Here is an 18278-nt window from a genome sequence, read left to right on the forward strand (position 1 = left end):
CCGCGCGGGAGGCGCCCTCCCCAGACTCCCCACCCGCGCCGGGAGCGACCTAGTGGTGCCCACCCGAGCCATTCTCGGAAGCTGCTTCGGGGAAGCTTTCTCCAAGAAGGAGCGGGAGCGGCACGTTTGTCCCTAGAGAACTCGTGCAGGGTGGGGGGGAGGGGGGAGAACAGGAGAAGGTGCCTCCGGGCGGCTGCCTGGAGAGGGGAGCCCCTAACCCCCGCGCTTCTTTGGAGTCCCAGCGTGAGAGGGAGCTGATGTCAGCCGGGCTAGACACCGTTTAAAGTCTAATCCATGAAACCCTAAGCCGCAGATGACACTTGGGGCCTCGCAGACACCCGCAGACTCAGCAGATACTCCTGCGGTAGCAGACCGCACTGGAAAATGCCTGGAGCCATGATGCATTATGTATTTTTATTATTACTTATGGTAGGAAGAGGAGATGAGGGAAAACCGGGCTGAATCTAAACAGCCTAACAATTCATCTATTTAATATTTAGCCAGTTAAGAAAGATTGTTATTCCTGCAAAAGCAGCAAGCTCTTCTTGGATTTCCCTACTAATTTTAGAAATAATTTCTTACAAGACAATTAGACATTCTGCCTATGGATGCAAATTTCATAGAAAACAATTTTAATCCTTGAAAGTGGGTAATCTGTCCTTCCGGTTGAAGTCATTTATTCTTGCTCATAACACTTGCACAACACGACTATTTTAAACCTGCTCGGAAAAGGGTGAAATTTGGCGAAAGGATAACCCACTCCTGCCCCCAATCTAACATGCCATTTTTTTTTAATGGCACAAAAAGAACAAGGGAACTAAATGGTTTTTTTAAGCCATCATTATTTAGCGAAACACAAACATCCAAATAGAAATGGTTGTTGCCCCACCAGAAGATTAGAAGTTAAATTATTTCCGCACAATAGGAATTTCACCTCGTGTCACCAGGGATGGAGTAGGAGTTGCATTATTTGTCAAACCAAATAGAGATGTGTGGGCCGACTTGGCTGAAATACAAAGAACGGAGCCTCATCTGAAGGCGTTTTCTAAGTGCCTCCTCCCAGAGAAGTGGGTGGAAGTTGTCCACCCCGAGCTAAAGCCACGCCGTTATTTACAAAATGGTTATAAGTCCTTGGAGACATTTTTTTTTCCCATTGAGTACAAAGGAACAGAACACAAGGTGTTTATACTTATGTTCCATTAATGAAACTTTTATTACTGTACATCATGGGGAATGCTTGTTTTCTTTAGAAATGAACCACCAACCACTATAAAGGAGAACGTCATGGCAGCATTTCCTAGAGAAGAGGCCTAGGTGCCTGTCTCCAAATGATCATTTCTCTTTCTGCACCTTAACTTTGTCGTAGCTCAATTCTTCTTACGACTTGTATCTTTTCTTTTGATTGTCTGTTTTCTTTCAAAGTACTTTTTTTTTTATTACTTAACACCGAAAAGTGAGCTCTGGCCTCCCCAATGTAAATGCAATCTAAAAAAAAAAAAGTGGATTTGTGTCTAGAAAGACGGATAGAAACAGCAAAGCAGGCACAGTACAAAGCTCTACCCAAGTCATCCCGCCTGGAACATTTATAGGTTTGTAACCTCAGATTCTTCCCCCTAATGTCAATAGCTGGAATGTAATCAAATATCCCAGAGCCAGTGTGTGTGCCCTACATTCCAAATGCAGGAGAAAATGTATTTCAGAGGTTCGGCCTATTTGGGGGTCTCCCAGTGAGATTGTGGGGGAAATAAAAGGCAGCGATCTACTTGCAAGTGTGTGTGTGATTAACACAGATACTCTTCCAACTGAGAAATTCTTTATTCTAAACATTTGTCCAAATAGTACCAGACAATTTGAAATCAATAAACTGTGTCGAGTCAGAGGGGCTGTGGCTGTTTGAGAAATGAGTAACGGGTGTGTCGTCTGACTCTACCCATGAAGGACAATTTGCGGTCTTAATCCTTTACATCAACTACAAACACCAGCCACGGTTACAACTGTTCAAAACTACTCTCTCAGCTAGTTCCGACCACGGGGACTAAAGAGATGAAATGTGGCCCCCGAGGCCCTGGGGAGCGCGTTCCTAAGCTGGCTGGAGAATTCTACAAGTATACACATAAATACATTAAGAACGAGGATAAATAATCAGAGAAACGAAATGACTCGCTTCAAATAATAAATACAGATTTGTTGAGTCCGATTCCACCCTTACAGGACGGGAAGGAGCGTATAAATTAAGGTCTCCGCAGCTAGGCTTAGACACGGGCCAGGCCCAGAGCCCTGCTCTCCGGGCTCTGGTCCTCCTGCCGCCGAGCGCGCTGCTGCCGCCAGCGAATCTCAGACTTACCTTCGGGACATCACTACCAGACCAGAGCCCCTCGGTCCGCAGTATTTGGCACTGTCAGGCTTACCGAGGAGAATCCTTGCGGTTGATTTATGGCGAGTCACCCAAAGGAGGATGGATGCGCCTGGAGGGGAGGAGGCCCAAGTCGCCTGCCCCTCGGCCGGCCGCTGCCGTTTGAACCGAAACCGGAGAGGCCGCGGCGGCCGAGGACAGGGCGAGGTAGGGTCCCCGGCGGCCCCGCCCGCCACCCGCCACCAAAGCCAAAGAGGTAATCGCGCCAGGAGTTCGTCGGGGCCATGGGCGGCCGCTACAGATGCGTCAGTTTGGGGGCCTCGGGCAGGCGTCCCTGAGAAGAGTGGTGGGCCGAGAGATCCGTGTAGGTGGGGTGCGGGTCGCACGGTCCGTGGTGGTGGTTGCCGGGGATCTGCGCGGCGCAGCTGTAGTCCACGCTGGCCGAAGACGGGTGCGAGAGGTGGCCCAGGTTGAAGACCGGCCCGGACGCGGGGGCCATGGAGTCGACGAAGTTCCCGCCCACGTACACGGGGCTGCCCTGCAGGTTGGCGCTGGCGAAGCCGCCGCCGTTGCTGGCCATCGGGTGGGGCTCGAACTCGGGCGGCGCCGGGTACCGCTTCTGCTGCGGCAGGCAGCTGCTGAGCGGCGCCGTGTAGGCGGCCAGGCCGTACATGTTGGGCTGGGATTTGGCGAAAGCCGGCGGCGACGGCGCGTCGTAGGCCAGGCCGGGCACCGGCGGCAGCTGGCCCGGGTAGGCCACGTGGCCCGCCGAGCCCCCGAGCGGCGGGCTGCGCTCCGGGGACTGGCCCGCGGGCGAGTGCAGGATGCCCTTGGCCTTCTGGTCCTTCTTGTACTTCATGCGCCGGTTCTGGAACCAGATCTTGATCTGACGCTCCGTGAGGTTCAGCAGGTTGGCCATCTCCACGCGGCGGGGCCGGCACAGGTAGCGGTTGAAGTGGAATTCCTTCTCCAGCTCCACCAGCTGCGCGCTCGTGTACGCTGTGCGCACCCGCTTGGACGCTGGGCCCGGCGGACTCTTGTCCTCACAGCTCTCTCCTGGGCAGGGAGGGAAAGAAGGGGGGGGGGGGACGCTGAGAGGGAGAGGTGGGGGCACCCAGGGCTGCAGAGAAGTGCTTCCCTGGTCCCCTCCTCTTCCCCCCACTTTAATCCTGGCTGGATTGGGGAGGGGCGTTTGAGAGGTGAGATTCTAAGGAGGAACTCACCAGCCCCTGGCCTACCAATCAGTCGCACCTGAAACACCCATCTGCCCTCAGAGGTTTGATTCCCTCTGCCCAACCCCTCCCCTCCAGCCTAGTCCATCATCCGGTCCCAAAGGCCTTGGAGGAGTTTAATGGGAGACCAGTAGCAGCTGGTAAAGCCTCCCCTCTGCCAAAGAACGGCCAGACTTCTTTGAACACTACCCTCTGCTAAGGGTGTGGGGGAGGGAACAGCCCCAGCCTGACTTGCAAAGCACCCAGGAAGCATGGGCCGAGGGTGGAGATCTTAGCACCTCATTCCAGCCCAGCTGCACCCAATTGCAGGGAGGTGATAAACCATAAAAATACTGCCCCAGGTTTTAGGGGACCCAAGACCAGGCTGGGAGCATTCTTAGTACTGCAGTGCTAGGACCAGCAGCCTCCACACTGTTTTCCACCACCCTTGCCACCTCTCAGCAGCTTGTCCACTCCCTCACTGGGAAGACAAATGGATTTCTCCTGGGAGGGAGGGCCTTCTCCTGCAGCTGGGAAGGAGGGGCGGGAGGGAGAAGGAGCTCAGGGCTGGAAGATACTTTTCCCTAGGAGCAGCAGTCCCAGAGAGCAGCAGGCAAACCAGAGACCTGGTTTGCTAACAAGCTAGCCACATTCTGGGCTTCACACTGGCCATGAATGGATAAGTAAGTTCATCTACCTGAAGATAAGCCTCATCAGAGAACACAAGGCCAAAAATTTTCAGGAACCAAGCCAGCTGAGAAGAGAGAGGAAGCAGGCCTCAGAGCTCCTGTCCCTGCCCATCTTTTCCACGCACCCCCACACCCCGAGTGGGCCTGCGGGAGATCTTTTCCGGGGAGAGGATCACACACAGGCTGTTCCTGTTCCAGAGCTTATCCTCTGGGGGAGGGGAGGATGGCTGGCCTGTGGGCCTGGCTGTATAAGGCCCACAAACTCAAAATCATTTGGTCTGGCCCTGCCAAGGCATTTGGGGTGAGTTAATTAAATGTTTAACCAACTATAGCAGGCTAACGTTTAAGTTGATAATTTTGTATGGCCTGAGAATGATGTTATAAATATCCAAACGGTGCTTAGCAGAAGGAAGTTTCCCCACCCCTGCCCTATATCATAGACTTGCTGGGTGGAGAGAATTGGGCAGAGGTGGGCCAAATAGATCCCTTGGTTATGCCTTGGAGGCCCTAGCTGGATTTAAGGGCACCACTTGGTTATTTTATGGTCTTGGGCAAGTCACTTACCATCTCTAATAGTTTCCTTACCTATAAAATGGGAATATTATCATATACCTGCCTCAAAGGGTTCTTTGAAAAATTAAATAAGATAATGCTTGTAAAGCACTTAGCATGTTCTTAACGTAGCACTCCACAGGTTTAGTTATTAATTTAAGAGACTGGGATTCATGTGATAGGGACTACATAATATCCTTAGCCAAGTTTTGAAGTGATATTGGGTGGAAATAAGAAGCTGAATTATGACCAGCAGCCTAGGAAAGCAGATACAAAAAGCTGTCTATTAATAACCATGAGACTTGCCCAGCCATGCCACCAACAGCCTGGAATGGAAGGGAGAGACCTCGTCACTGTAAGGGTAGAACCCCCAATCAGGGTCACTCTAAAGAAGGGACATTTCTGTGTCAGTAGGAGGTTAGACATATGGCCTCCCAGGTTACACCTCCAGCCCTGAGTCTCTTGGTTCCTGGGAGAGCTAGCTCCTTGGGGTGAGTGTGGAGGGGAGGTGGCCCAGGGGTAGGCACCCTCGAAGAGCTACCTGCAGTGGTGCAGCTGCTCTTCTGCTTGGAGTTCTGTCGGGACTCTTTCATCCAAGGGAAGATCTGCTTGCTGATGGTGGCTGAAGAGCCAGAAGCATTGGGCCCGCCCTTGACCTTCTTGGCAGGCACTCCACCTCCAGGGTTGGTGGGCGAGGAAGGTGGCAGGGTTGGTGGTGGAGGAGGGGGCTGTGGTGGCTGCTGCTCTGAGTTCAGGCCGGGAGGCTGGCTGCTACCCCCACCCTGGCTGTTCCCAGTGCCAGGCCGCATGCAGCTGCCGTTGAGTTCAGCCGCCTTGTGGGCTGGCGCTCGCAGAGGTGCAGAGCTCTGGATGGAGCAGGCAGAACCTGGGTACTCAGTGTCCAGAGAGTTGGCAGCAGGAGGGGGTGGAAAAGGCTGATGGGGGGCACTGTAGCCGTATGTGTCGGTGGCTTTGCTATAGCCATAGCCTCCAAAGAGTCCTGGGTTTTCATAGTAAGCAGCCTTCTGCATCGTGCACTCAGGAAGCTCCAGGGCCTGCTGACCCTGCTCAAATAACATTGACCACCACTGTCTCCGTCACTGCCACCTCCGATGTCTGCCAAATCCTGAGAGAGCTGGGGCAGCCCCAGGTTCCAGGTGACCTGCAGAGAAGAAAAGTGAGAGGCCCCAGCAGCTCTGTCATTGGCAAGACCCATCAATATAGAGGTACTAGATTAGGCTGTTGGCTTCTCACCCACTTAAAAGTGGGGGGTCTGGAATTTTATGAAGTTCAACTTATATGAACCCTTGGAAAAGTTAGAAGGAATTTCTCATAAACATGTGAAATGATTCCTTCTCTGTAGCATGTCTAAAGAAAGGGGCTTTTTTTTTTTTTCCAGATACAATTTTCCTTCTCCAAAGAGTATCAATTTAGCATTTGAAACTGCATGGAAAAGCTCTTGTGGCCTCATACAGTTTAATCGCTGGTTCTCCCACTTGACTTTGAGCTTCTTGTAGGCAGGGACTGTATCTTATTCATATATATAATATCTAGCCCCACATGTAGTAAGTGTAATAAATGCTTCTTGAATGACTGATTGAATGGATCAATCAACCATAGAACCATCTCAGGGTTTCAATGGGCAAAAGAAAACACACTCAGAACAGCCAGAGTTCTCAAAAAAGGTATCTCTCCCACCTGGTTTCAAAATCACAGCATCCTTCATGAAGAGCCAGATAGTCCACTTTCCGGTGACAGGGTACAGATCAGCCCAGTTAGCTCTGTGGTCAGCACTGTGAAATCCACTAGGAAATAAAAACCAAGAAGAGGACTTAAAGACTCCCAGACTTATTTTTGAGACTAGAAAATGTTTCTTCTTTTTCATCTACATTTTTTTTAGACTCTGAACTTGGCTTTCTGCTACTTTTAAATGGATACCACTGAGAATGGGTGAAGAGATTTAGAATTTGAAATGCATGGAGCACAGGTGAAAGGTGAATGCTTTATATTATTACTATTATTTTTATCCTGCATCTATTGTATAGATATTATTATAGACCTCTGCTCTGGATCATCCATTCCACCACCACCACCGAACTCACAACCAGTGAGAGAGCCTCCTTCTCGGCATGATGAATGGACCAAGAATTAGAAGCGGGGGAAACTAAGAAAAATTCTACCCCTTTTGTGTCTTCTGACTCTTGATGGGGGTTTCCCTTCTCCTGAAAGGCTCCTAAGGAGTTAAAGTCTAACTAATACCATTCAACCACTTTTGTCTGCTCCATAAAGAAAACTCGTAGGTCAGCTCCCTGGTCTTACTTCTTGATCTCTTCTTTCAGGAACTTTCCTACCCCTGGCTTACATCATGGTCACCATGATGGACCACACCATCTACACAACTTATGTGGCCTAGTTTCTGGATTTGACCACTAGTTCCAAAATTGCTCCTCTGGTCATTCGTCTCCTCTCCACTTTCACCAAAAAGCTAACCTGATTTAAAAAAAAAAATCATACCCTTCATTTGGTAGTATTATTGCCCATTTTTGTTTTAAAATGTAAGTGAATATGCCATTTATCTTGATAAAAGACAGGTCTTCCTCAATGGGATAATAGAATACTAGGATGTTATGTCTTAGGAATTGTTTCTACTATTGTTATTAAATGTATGCAATTAGGATATCTATCCAACAAAAGTGGTCTTAATTTTTCTTTCAGTTCATTTTCTATATCATCTTATGACTCTTAAAGTTACTGAGTACCAAGTAGACAGCTACCACCTCACCCTGTGATTAATACTTACATGTGTCTATGCCCAGGCAAAAGTGCAGCTACTTCAGGTTTCCTTAAGTTTTGGTACTTTTCTGGGATCCCGCTTCCAGTTTTAAACTTTGGGCCCTCTGGGTGTCAAAATTTGACACTGAGACCACCGGAATCACTGCTGCTTCTGTCATTCCATTTATAACTGTGGAAGCAAAACACCCCCCTCTTGCCTCCTAGGCTAAGTTCGTCTTGCTAGGTGGACCAGTCATATTAAAACCGCTTCTTCAAGAACTGACCAGGTCTTTGAAACAGACGCCTTTCATATATATCTTCTCCTATGGCATATTCCTAGAAAACGCTCTGTGTACAGACGTCAAAAGTGGGCAGCTCCATGAGCAAGCACGGAGTCTGTTCTCTGTTTTCATTGTATTAAGAAATTCCAAGGCCTACACAATGATGATTCGCCACCCTAAGGTCCATTTTCCCCAGAAGCTAGGGCAGTAGGCTTCTCATAAATGGGGAGGACTTTGCAGCTTCCCCTCCCCCCACCAAAAAAATATATAGTGCCCTAAAGAAACCACCTCTCCTAAAACAGAACCTGAGAATATTGTTACAAAACTGTTTAAAAAAAAAAAAAAAAAAAAAGCTCATTTCTTTCCAGAAATCCCTGCTCCTTGTGAACTCTGCTTGAACCTAAAAAGCAGGAATGGGTCATAAATCACTTGGACAATGGTCAACTGTTCAGTGGCTCATCTTTTCGATCACCCCCCCCCCTTTTTTTTTCCCCTTCTTTAAGGCTTTCTTTTCTCGCCCTTTGGTACCTCTGCTCATTTGGGCTCGGGACCCAAATGCCTTGGGGTGAAGACAAGCCCTGTAGGGGGAGGGGCAGTCTCCCAAGTCCTCAGCTGCCCTTTCCTCTCACTCCTCCTCCCCTTCACCCCCAGACCAGGGAGCCAGGCCAGGCAGCCTCGCCAGGACCCTGCCTGCGCCATCCCCGCCATCTCAGTCCCCCTCCGGTCAAAGGGGCGCCAAACAGGGGTCTGGCTTGTCCTTTCTCGAGGTCCCAGGGAATTGCCAACTGAGTCCAGAGGCCCAAGCACAGGCGGGGCTCCCGGGTCCCGGCGGGAAGGAAAGCAGCCTCTGAGCGGCCACCCCCGCTCCCCAGGCCCGGCCGCTTTGTCCCGCCGCACCCAGTGCGCCTCCGAGAAAAAAAAACGGCTGAATCCAGATACTCTGCTCCCTGCACTTAATTCTGCCCGAGATCAATACCTAATATGATACCGAATAAATAAAAGACGCTCACAGCGGCCAGGGGACGGGGTTATTAAGCAGCTGGAGCTCTCACGGTGCATATCAATGCACCTGTCATTGTGGTTTGCAGCAAAATTTATGACCGCGAGCGCTGCGGCAGTAAACGCCTCGGCCAGGGAAGAAAAGAAAAACACTTCCCCGAGCCCCGGCGCTTCTCAGAGGTGGGAAACGGCCTGCGCGTAGGAGGGAGCGCAGCAAAAGAATGCCCGGGTCCGCACTTTCCCCGCGGCCCGCGCCCCCGGAGCCCGCGGTTATATAAAGTGGCCGCTGCCGCCTCCAGGAGCAGCTCGGCGGCGGCGGGCGGAGGGGAGCGCGGCCTCCGCGGCCGGAGACCCGCCGCCGCCGCGGCCTGACGCCGGGAGGCTGCGGACCCACCGCGCGGAGGCCGGCCCGGCGCTCGCGGGCCCAGGGCGCCCGGGAAAGGCCGAGGGGCTCGGGAAGGGAGGGGCGGCCGCCTCCGGGCTGTGACTAGCGCTCAGCGGTCGTAAATCACGGATGGGTAGAGAGGGCCCGTGCAAGTTGAAAGAGAAGCGGGAGGTGATGGTGTGCTGGTTGCTTTTGTTAGTCTCAATGTTTTGTAGGTTCCAGTTGCGTCTTCTCTCCCCGTTTTGCCTAAACCAGGGCCTCGGGATCCCACAGATCTCACAGGGCTCTTGCTGGGTATCTGAGCGATGATTCTTCCTTCCTGTTGGCCTTGCTACTTCGGGGACTTTTTAACTATGGTACTCCTTTTCAGATTTGCTGGGGATGGGGATATATTTACCACAAAAGCTTTCTGCCCAAGTTCTCCTGATCTCTCAGCCCGAGCCTCTTCCGACCTATGGGGAGCCCTGGATGGACCTTCTAAACCATCTTGTTTAGCCCAGATAACTCGGTATGTAATGCACCCTGCATCTAAGGCATTGGGCTCACCCCATTAAAGCGCCATAAATTTGAGGGCCGATGATCGGTTATCATGTAACCGGCTGCAGTTCACACCGAGGTGATCCGCTTCAAAGTCGCCCTTTTGTTCTGCCGTGATGTATGAATCCTGCGATGGCTACTTTGAGTTGCTGGACAGATGGAAATGTAGTGGAAATTATTATTTTTTTAAGTCATGCCACTCACCACAATTGTGTGTGTGTGTGTTCTCAAATTTTGTCTCTCTTTTTGTAGGCTCTCTGGGTTTCGTTTGCTAGTCTGTTCAGGTGGATCTGGAACAAAATGGAAAACTCTCAGTGGCCCGTTGGTTCTTACATGTCCACTTCCATGTCCAGAGGCTCTACCCCCTTACGGGTGTCATACTCAATGTGACTATTGTGAAAGGTGCCTGCAGCCATTCCAGGTGCCTTCTATCGGGCAGAAAAAAAAAACTCGGGTGGCTCCTGGGGAGCGAGGAGCCTTGAACACTGAAATCCTTGGCTGGATGGGAGAAGGGGGACTGGGGCCTGAGGGGAGGATCACACCCGTGGGCAGGGGTGCAGCAAGTGGGTCAGAGGTTCAGGGAAACCAGTTCCTCTCCTCCCGCTCCAACCAAGCTCCAAATGCTCCAGGTTTCCCAGTCCCCCAGGCCAAGCCCACTTTCTAAGAGCAAAGGAGGGGGACTGGACAGAATTGGAGTGGAAGGGAAGCTACTACGATACAGAACCAGAAAAGGACTATGTAAATGGGCCCGGGTGAGTCCCAGTCAGCAGCGGCCACCGTGGCTCCAGTAAAGAGGGTACTGGACACTGGTTCTCAGGTTTATACGTTATACATGGATGCTTTCCCTGAGTTTATTATATTCCAGGAGGTACCAACCACCCTTCTGGTCTGGGCTGCAACCCAACTAAGAAACAAACATCCCTTCCACCCTCGCCCCCAAACCGCCTGTGCTGCACGCCACTGCCAGTCATTCGCCAAGTACCTGCCCAGGGCAGGTGAAAGTAGAGAGGATCCCCCCTCTTGCATATGCCCTGAGCAATTTGTCGACTCACCAGTTTGCAAACACTAAACCACGCTGGGAAAGCCCCACACAAAGCATCCCGGGCCCTTCTAAAGACCAGTGCGCAGAGCCGTAAGCCTTTGAAGTGACCTTTGGCTCACGCGGTAATAACTCACCCTTAATGGACACCCAACGGAAGCGCCTCGAAGAGATCCTGGCCCGGTAGAGATCCTAACATCACGCCCGGACTTCAGCTCCCCGGCCGGCCGGGATCCAGGGGGTCCTCTCCGCAGCGCTGGCCAGATGGAGGCGCGATGCACTGGGGCCCACCGACCCGACCGGACCAGGGAATCCCACGGCTGCTTTATATGATACATTCACGTGGGCAGACGTCAACTTTTACTGCTTGATTGTTTTTTTATTTTATTTTATTGTTCTTTTAAAAATCGTTCTTTAAAAGTAGGAGCTTCCCCTCAGAAGGAGAGCTAACTTGGGAGACCACCCAGGGCCGCGATCTCCGGAGGCAGGTAGCTAGATTTTGTTTCCCAGCCACGGAGGAATGGGGTAAGTTGGCTCCTGGGCGTTCAGGGGTGCGTTTTTGCTCTCTAGGTGCAAGAGGCTTGGGGAAAGTAAAGAGGACCCCAAGGCAGCCCAGAGCTTCCACTGCCTTCTCCTGCGCTCCCTCCCCGAACCACCCACCATTCAGCACCAGCAGACTTCAGACTCTGCTTGTCCAGAATTGCAGGCTTCACGGTGCTGGCTCTAGGCCATCAGCTCCAGTACCCTTTCCACAGCCAGAAACTGGGGGAGCAGGGGAGGGAACTCCTTCTGAGAGCTGTCACGGAGGAGCTAGTCCCAGGCAGCCCCGGCCCTATACCCCATCCCTCACCAGGACCACAGAAGAGTCTTTAGGATCAGGAGCCTTTACAGTAGGGTTCGGATTATTGAAATTTTCGGGAAGTTATAAGTGAGTGCTCCATGGGGCCAAATGAAATGCTGCTTGTAGTAATTGGATTCAGCTGACTAAGTTGGCAGGCGCACAGCTCCGAGGCAGCAAGCGAAGAAAAATGTCCAGTGACTTTAAGTTCTGATGGAGCCAACCACAGGCAATTGACAAAACAACTTTACGACTCTCCTTTCAAGGCAATGCCGCTAGAAGTTGGTCCCCCTCCCGCGGGTGTCCAGTCACAGCCTAGAGGAAGGGAGTGCTCCTTGCTCTCTGGGTCTCTTTCTCCAGAAGCCCGTCTGGGACCCGGGCCCGTGGCATGGAGCCCTTCTCTCAGACTCCGATTGCTGCCTACTCAGACCCTGGCCCCCCGGAAAGACCCCGGATGGATTGTCCTGTCCTCCCCCGGCCAGCAGCCACAGGGCATAGTAAACAAAGGGGTGGATGGGATGCTGGAGTCAAAATACAATTTAGCTTTCATTCCTGCTTCTTTGGGGAGGAGGACCCAGAAGCCCTAAACCTTTTCCTTGCCACTCCTGCAGTCAAAGCCTTAGATGAGTGAGGGGAAGGTGGAGGAGCCTCCCGAACTCTTCTGGGTAGTTTGGGGGAGTCTCTTGAATTTGGGGAGATAATCCTGAGTGACACTTTCACCTTCCAAGAAAAACAATAAGCCGAGAGCAGAAGATAGAGGCGTCTGTATGTGGAGCTAGCTCCCAGAACAATGCAGGGAGCTGGCTGGCCACAGAGTTTATTTTAAATACATATAAATCAACCTGCCTGCGCCCAACCGGGCAGCCCAAGACACGGAATTAATATGATGCTTCATCTTACTTTGGCAGTGACAGTGTAAAAAAAAAAAGTTTCTTTTTATGCATTTTCAGCCCATTCTCATAACTGCACTTTTACCCCCAAAATACTTGCTTCGACCCCAAGCCCCTCACTGAACCTCTCTCCAAACCGCTACTTTCCTTTCCCCCACCCCACGCCGCCACCGCCACCCTCCAAGTCTGTCAAGGTAGCGTGTCCTCCTAACCTTTGGGTAGGCGGGGAGCGTTCCCACAAAGCGCGCCTTGTTACAATTAATCACCCGTCCTCGATGTATATGTAGAAGCGTATCTAGGTCTACTCGGGCTGCCTCACCCATTGGCAATAATCAAGACCACAGATTACACAAAATAAATCATATTTAGTATCCCGTTCGGGGCAGCAAGCAGCCCGGTGCCCAAAGATTTTCATTCTGCCATGCAATTGCTTACCTGGATCCCAATTTATCATAAACCCGGTGTCCTCGGCCTCAGAGCGGGCGCCAGTGGGGGGCAGAGCTTGCCTTCCCCCTTTGTCTGCAGACAACACTGTCCCAACCCTGGTCTTGCGTGCTCGCTGACGCGGCCATATACCCAGGCACACGGAATTCCCGGTAGAACGGAACCAGGCTGAGGTTCAACTACCAATAAACGCAGGAGGAACGAGTTCTGAGTCCCCGAGCCGGCTTCGCTTGCGCTGCGCACCCGCAGGTCCACCCGCCAGCTTGTGGGCTCCCAGGCCCAGAGCAGTGGCTACCCGCGCCTCCACCCACTCCTGGGTTCCTGCCCAGCCCTCCCAGACCCCCCAGAGTTGGGGGTTTGTTTTGCTTTCAGAATATAGTCCTTTCTGTATTTGGAGAGAGAGCCCCGGAAACCCCCTCATAGTCCACAAATACAGACGCTGCCTTCAAATGCGAGCATATTTGTTCACGTGACCCAGAGAGAAGATTGTACTGATTGAGGCTGAAACTTTCACACCATCCCGCCCCGGAGCGGAACGCAGCCAGGCCGGGGTCTGGGAGGAGGGGCAGGAGGCGTGGGATCCGGGCGCCTTCCCTGGGGCAGACATGGGTGGGTTAGAGTTTGAAGGAAAGCTCCCACCCATCTGGCTGGCTGCTCTCGGAAGAGACCTAGTCCCAGCGTGGCTGATGACAGTGGATTGGGGCGCTGGGAGTCTCTCCTCCTACGACCTCTGACCCTGGGCTGGCCATCCACAAGGAGGGATGGAAATGTAGAGGCCTGGCTTAGAGACTCCTCAGAGGGCGGCTGTGGTGCATTCGATGATGCTCAGGGCTCCCCGTCTGGTCTGTGCCTGGTTTCCCCCGCATTCCCACGCTCCCACGGCTCTCCCCTTTCCTGGGAGAGGCCGTTAGGTTGTGGTCCAGTGTAGGGTCAGGCCTTAAGGTAGAAGCCTCTAGCTCACAGATGGGCCCGCCAGGGCACCACAACCACCACATCACCACTGGGGGCCTTGGCTCAGCTCGCAGACGCGGCAGAGGAGCCGGCCAGGACCCGGCGCAGCCCCCACGTTACACCTTGCTCTCTCCACCAGCTCCTGCGCCGCCAGAGCAGGCCCAGGTGCCGGGCTGCCGTTACCGTGGTCTCCGCGCCTCCCGATCCGGGCAGGGCCAGCGGGCTCCGCAGGAACGGCGACTGTCAGGCCCAGCCTCCCCGCTTCCTGCAGCACCTCCAGGAAGGTGCGGGTCAGATGGGAGAGGAGGGCCCTCAGGTTTTAGAAATACTAAATCAGGACAGGTTCCCAGTGCGCCTAGCAGTCGAGTGACATTTATGGAAACAAGGCTGCCTGTGGTCAGAAGAATTTAGCTCCCCGCTGGCCAGGCGCCTGCGGCTGGCTTCTAGCTCCTGCCTTCCCGCGCGCCCCCACGCCGTCCCGCCATCCCGTCCCCCAGCCTGGCCTGCACCACCGAATCCCACCCTCACGGGGGTCTCCAGCCATTTCTTGAAGTCTCGCTTTCGCGTCCAACTCTGCTTCTCGGCGGCGATGGGCACCGCCGCCGCCGTTTGCAAGATCTCCGAAGAGCCAGACATAAAGGGGGTAAGGTCCTCCACATCCCCATTCCCGAGGCCTGGGAAAGTCGCAGAGGGCAGGTCGAGGCTCCAGCCTTTTGTTCACCTGGCCCGGCCTGGCTGGAGGCCCACCCCGACCAACCCCTTTTGGAGCCAGACTGTGGGTGCCCCAATTCCACCCCCACCCCCACCCCCGGCCTGGAGGACCCCGCCCCCCTAGCCTTCCACCAGGGCGTGCAGCCGGCTGGCTGAAGCAAGTGTTAATCTCCAGCCAAAGAAGGGGGCCCCTTTGCGGGGAATTTGTCTCCAGGAAAGGATCTAAGCCTTCTTCAATCGGAGCATATGTTCATAGAGCAATAAACCGGAAAGATTTACAGTCCTCGCCCGGCCCCCAACAGCCTCGCACCCTTTCAGGAATTACTTACGATGATTTATCACACCAACCCGGGCAATTGTCACACTGATAAAATAGCCCGGGCCGGTGCCCGCCAAGCCGGGGCCTTGGGAGGCTGTTGGCTGCCAGGCTGCCAGCGGGACTAGGGAGGGTGTGTGTGTGTGTGTGTGTGTGTGTGTGTGTGGTGGGGGAGAGTTCCTCTCCCGGCCTACCAGGAGAGGTGGAGGTGGGTTAGAGTGGGTGGGGTTGGGGTGGGAGGGTTGCCAATTCTCATTGATAAAAAAAAGTGAGCCACTCTCGGAGAAAGCACTCGGAATCCGCGCTGGAGTCACTTGCAAAGCACATAAACATTTGTCATCTCTGAATAATTGAATTAATGTGTTATTGTTTGAATGTATAATTCATAAGGGAGGAAACTTTGTCTCTGTCTGAGGGGGAAATATACACACACCAAAAAAAGAAATCAAAACACACTCAATCCCCAAACAACCACCAAACACAGCCAGCCTCTCCTCATGGAGATTATCCTCAAAGCCAAGGAGAGGGAAGGAGGTCAATAAGGAGGCTGTCCTCCCGGGCATCCTGGCGGGATCTGGGGAATTTTCGAGCCCACAGCCCGAATACCCCGCAAGCGGGAGGTGGGATGGGAGCGGCCTGGGTCTGGAAGCTCGAATCTCCTCGGTGTGGTGTGCCGAAGGAAAAGGGCTGAAATGGGAGCCAGTAGGAGCTCCAGCCTTTGCATCTGCCCTGGCCTCTCCTGCACATCCCTCTCCCCAGATTTCCACTCACCCCGGGATATCCCACTTCTGAGGCAAAGACTCCCCCCACACACACAATCGGCTTTATTTTGTATCTTTCCCCAAACGTATCCACACAAAAATAAAGGGGAAGAAGGGGAAACTCCTTGCTGGGATGACAGAAGCAGCAGCGCCTCGGTGGGAGGGAGGGCAGTGGGAGAAGCAACTCGGAAATCATTATCTGTTGGTTAAAACCTGCCTGGGGTAAAATTTCAACTCGATTTTATAGCCTCCTATTATGACGCAAAGAAAAAAATTTACGACCCTCGCTTGAAAAGAGGGCTGGGGCCTTTTCTCACCGGTTTAAGAATAGGCGGCAGATGCCGTGACAGCGACTATTGTTCCCCGTAGACACAGGCGACCGGGCAACGCCGGCCCCGCGCGCGCCGGGCGCATCCCCCAGCCGGGGGCTCTCCGGTCCCGCTGTCCCCGCCAGCACCCTCGCCCCCAGGTCCTCTCTCTCTCTCTCTCTCTCTCTCTCTCTCTCTCTCTCTCTCTCTCTCTCTCTCTCTCTCTCTCTCTCTCATTTTTCATACGTGCAAACCTTTGCTGCACCAAAGGTCACCATCCAAGAAGCCACTAACAACTCGCCAGCGCGCAGTTCAGAGCCGGGCAGCAAAGGGAGCTATTTGTCAGCGGCCCTGACAGCCACCTTCATTAAGGATTCAAATCCAGAGAAATAAAAAGTCGCCAAAATATTTACCTGCCGGCCGCGCTCCCGCGCGCTCCGCGGGGCCGGGCGGAGGCCGGGGCGCCGGGCCGGGCGGGCGGTGTCCGCGGGTGGGATCCCTGCGCGTCCCGAGTCGGAGGAGCCCTGTGCGCGGCAGATTAATGACGGCTCCGTGTTCCTTAAGGGGCGCGCTGAATTAATTATTTCGCCAATCACGTGGCCGGGGACTTGTAGAAATCTATTCTTATCATCTTCCTCGCACTTTGAAAATTCTCCGGGTTATGCGCGGCCCTCCCCCAGCCGCCAGCGAGCCGGGGCCGCCAGCCCGGCGCGGGGGGCAGGGAGGGCTCCCCAACATGGCGGGCGGCGGGAGGCGCCTCTGCCGCCTCCGAGGGGCCGCTCCACGGGCCTGGGCTCCGGCGGGCCCGGCGGTGGCCTCGCTTCCTCCCCGGCCCGGCCCGCGGCCCCACACACGGCCCTCCTGATGGATGGGTGCGCACAGGAGGAGCCGTTAGCCGGGAGCCAGGCACAGGACAATCCTAGGATGTGTCTGAATATTTAAACTTCTGTCTGCGCGCTTATAAATACACATGTCCACGCGTCCGGGGCGAGCGCTTCCATATATTAAGGACACATGTCTGATTTTACGCATTCTGCTCATTTCCTGTCTCGAGCAAGCGCCCCCCCCATTCCCACCCCCATCTACTTTGCAACTGCTGTCTTCGCCCCTTTTCTAGGAGAGGCACACACACACAAAAAAAAGCCCTCGTGATAAAAAATAGCGCAGGCCACTTGGATACTGGGGAGTGTTTATTGTCGTCTGGAAAGCAGAGGGGGCGCTAGGGTTGAGGAGGGGCAGTGCTAGAGGCCCCACGAGGGTTGAGTCCCACCAGAAAAGTAGAAAGAGCCCAAGATTGCTGGCCAGAGGGGTCAGGTCGGAGCAGCCACCGGTCAGTCCCAGCCTGGCCCAGAACCCAACACCGTACAGCCTCTCTTGGAGTTGGGGGTGGGGTGGGGAGACCTCCCACCCACCGTGGTACAAACAGAGGCTGGGGTCTAGGGCTGATTGGGGCCACGGAAGAAAGCCAACCTGGAGCCTTCTTTTAGGCCAGTGACTTATTTTCCTAAAAAAAAAAAAAAAAAAAAAAAAAAAAAAAAAAAATGATGCCCACCACCCAGCAGCCTGATTTCAACCCCAGACTTCCCAATGCTCACAAAATAACAGGGTGGCCAAATTGGCAGTATGTATTGTATGTGTGTATGGGGGAGGGTATAATGATAGAATTGTGAAGCCTTACACAGGTTAACCTTCATATGCCAAGCACATTTCAGAAAATAAAAATAAAAAAGTTTATATTGAATGTTAGCTGTCAGAAGACTTAATGAAGAATGCTTCTGTGGAGGCACCACCAAACAGGAGGGAGATTTCGCTATACCTTTTATTTCAAATATAGATCAATGAATTACATCAAAACTACAGGCAACAATTAGTATAAATAATACTTTAATCAGTGGCAGCAGAACATTGGTCAATTCTATTTAAAAAGCATCTTGTGTGAACAAACACCACGGGCTGACTGACAATGTCATCTCCCGACAAAAGGCTGCGATGGACAGAGTGAGATGGGAGTTCGGGAAGCAATGTCCTCAGCAAATACTTCATCCCCCACCCCCTAGTCACAACCCCAACACAGCTTTAAAAAACACCACCACCAAAACAAACACTTCTGGCTCATATTTGGGGGAACAGAGTGGAAACAAATAAAAGCAAATGGGCACTGAGCCTTTCCACATCCAGCTTTCTCTAGAGCACGTTCCCAGATGGAAGCTCATTTCCTCCCCTGCCCTAGGTGGCTTGGGG

General features: G+C 53.1%; 1 protein-coding gene across 2 annotated transcripts; it reads right to left on the reverse strand.

Annotated features, from left to right (window-relative positions):
• Positions 1-1487: 1487 nt before the first annotated feature.
• HOXD3 (homeobox D3) lies at positions 1488-5884 on the reverse strand. Of its 2 annotated transcripts, XR_006740548.1 has the most exons (3): positions 5347-5884; positions 2528-3409; positions 1488-2496 (listed from the first exon to the last, which is right to left on the reverse strand). XR_006740548.1 is itself a non-coding variant. In XM_036421280.2 (2 exons), the coding sequence occupies exons 1-2, from the start codon at positions 5882-5884 to the stop codon at positions 2649-2651; spliced, it is 1299 nt and encodes a 432-aa protein (XP_036277173.1). In that variant the 3' UTR covers positions 1488-2648. The 2 variants fall into 2 exon arrangements, 1 of the variants encoding a protein (XP_036277173.1); XM_036421280.2 differs by having other exon boundaries at positions 1488-3409.
• Positions 5885-18278: the final 12394 nt, after the last annotated feature.

Source organism: Pipistrellus kuhlii, unplaced genomic scaffold (genome assembly GCF_014108245.1).
Source record: "Pipistrellus kuhlii isolate mPipKuh1 unplaced genomic scaffold, mPipKuh1.p scaffold_m20_p_7, whole genome shotgun sequence".
NCBI classification, from domain to species: domain Eukaryota; kingdom Metazoa; phylum Chordata; class Mammalia; order Chiroptera; family Vespertilionidae; genus Pipistrellus; species Pipistrellus kuhlii.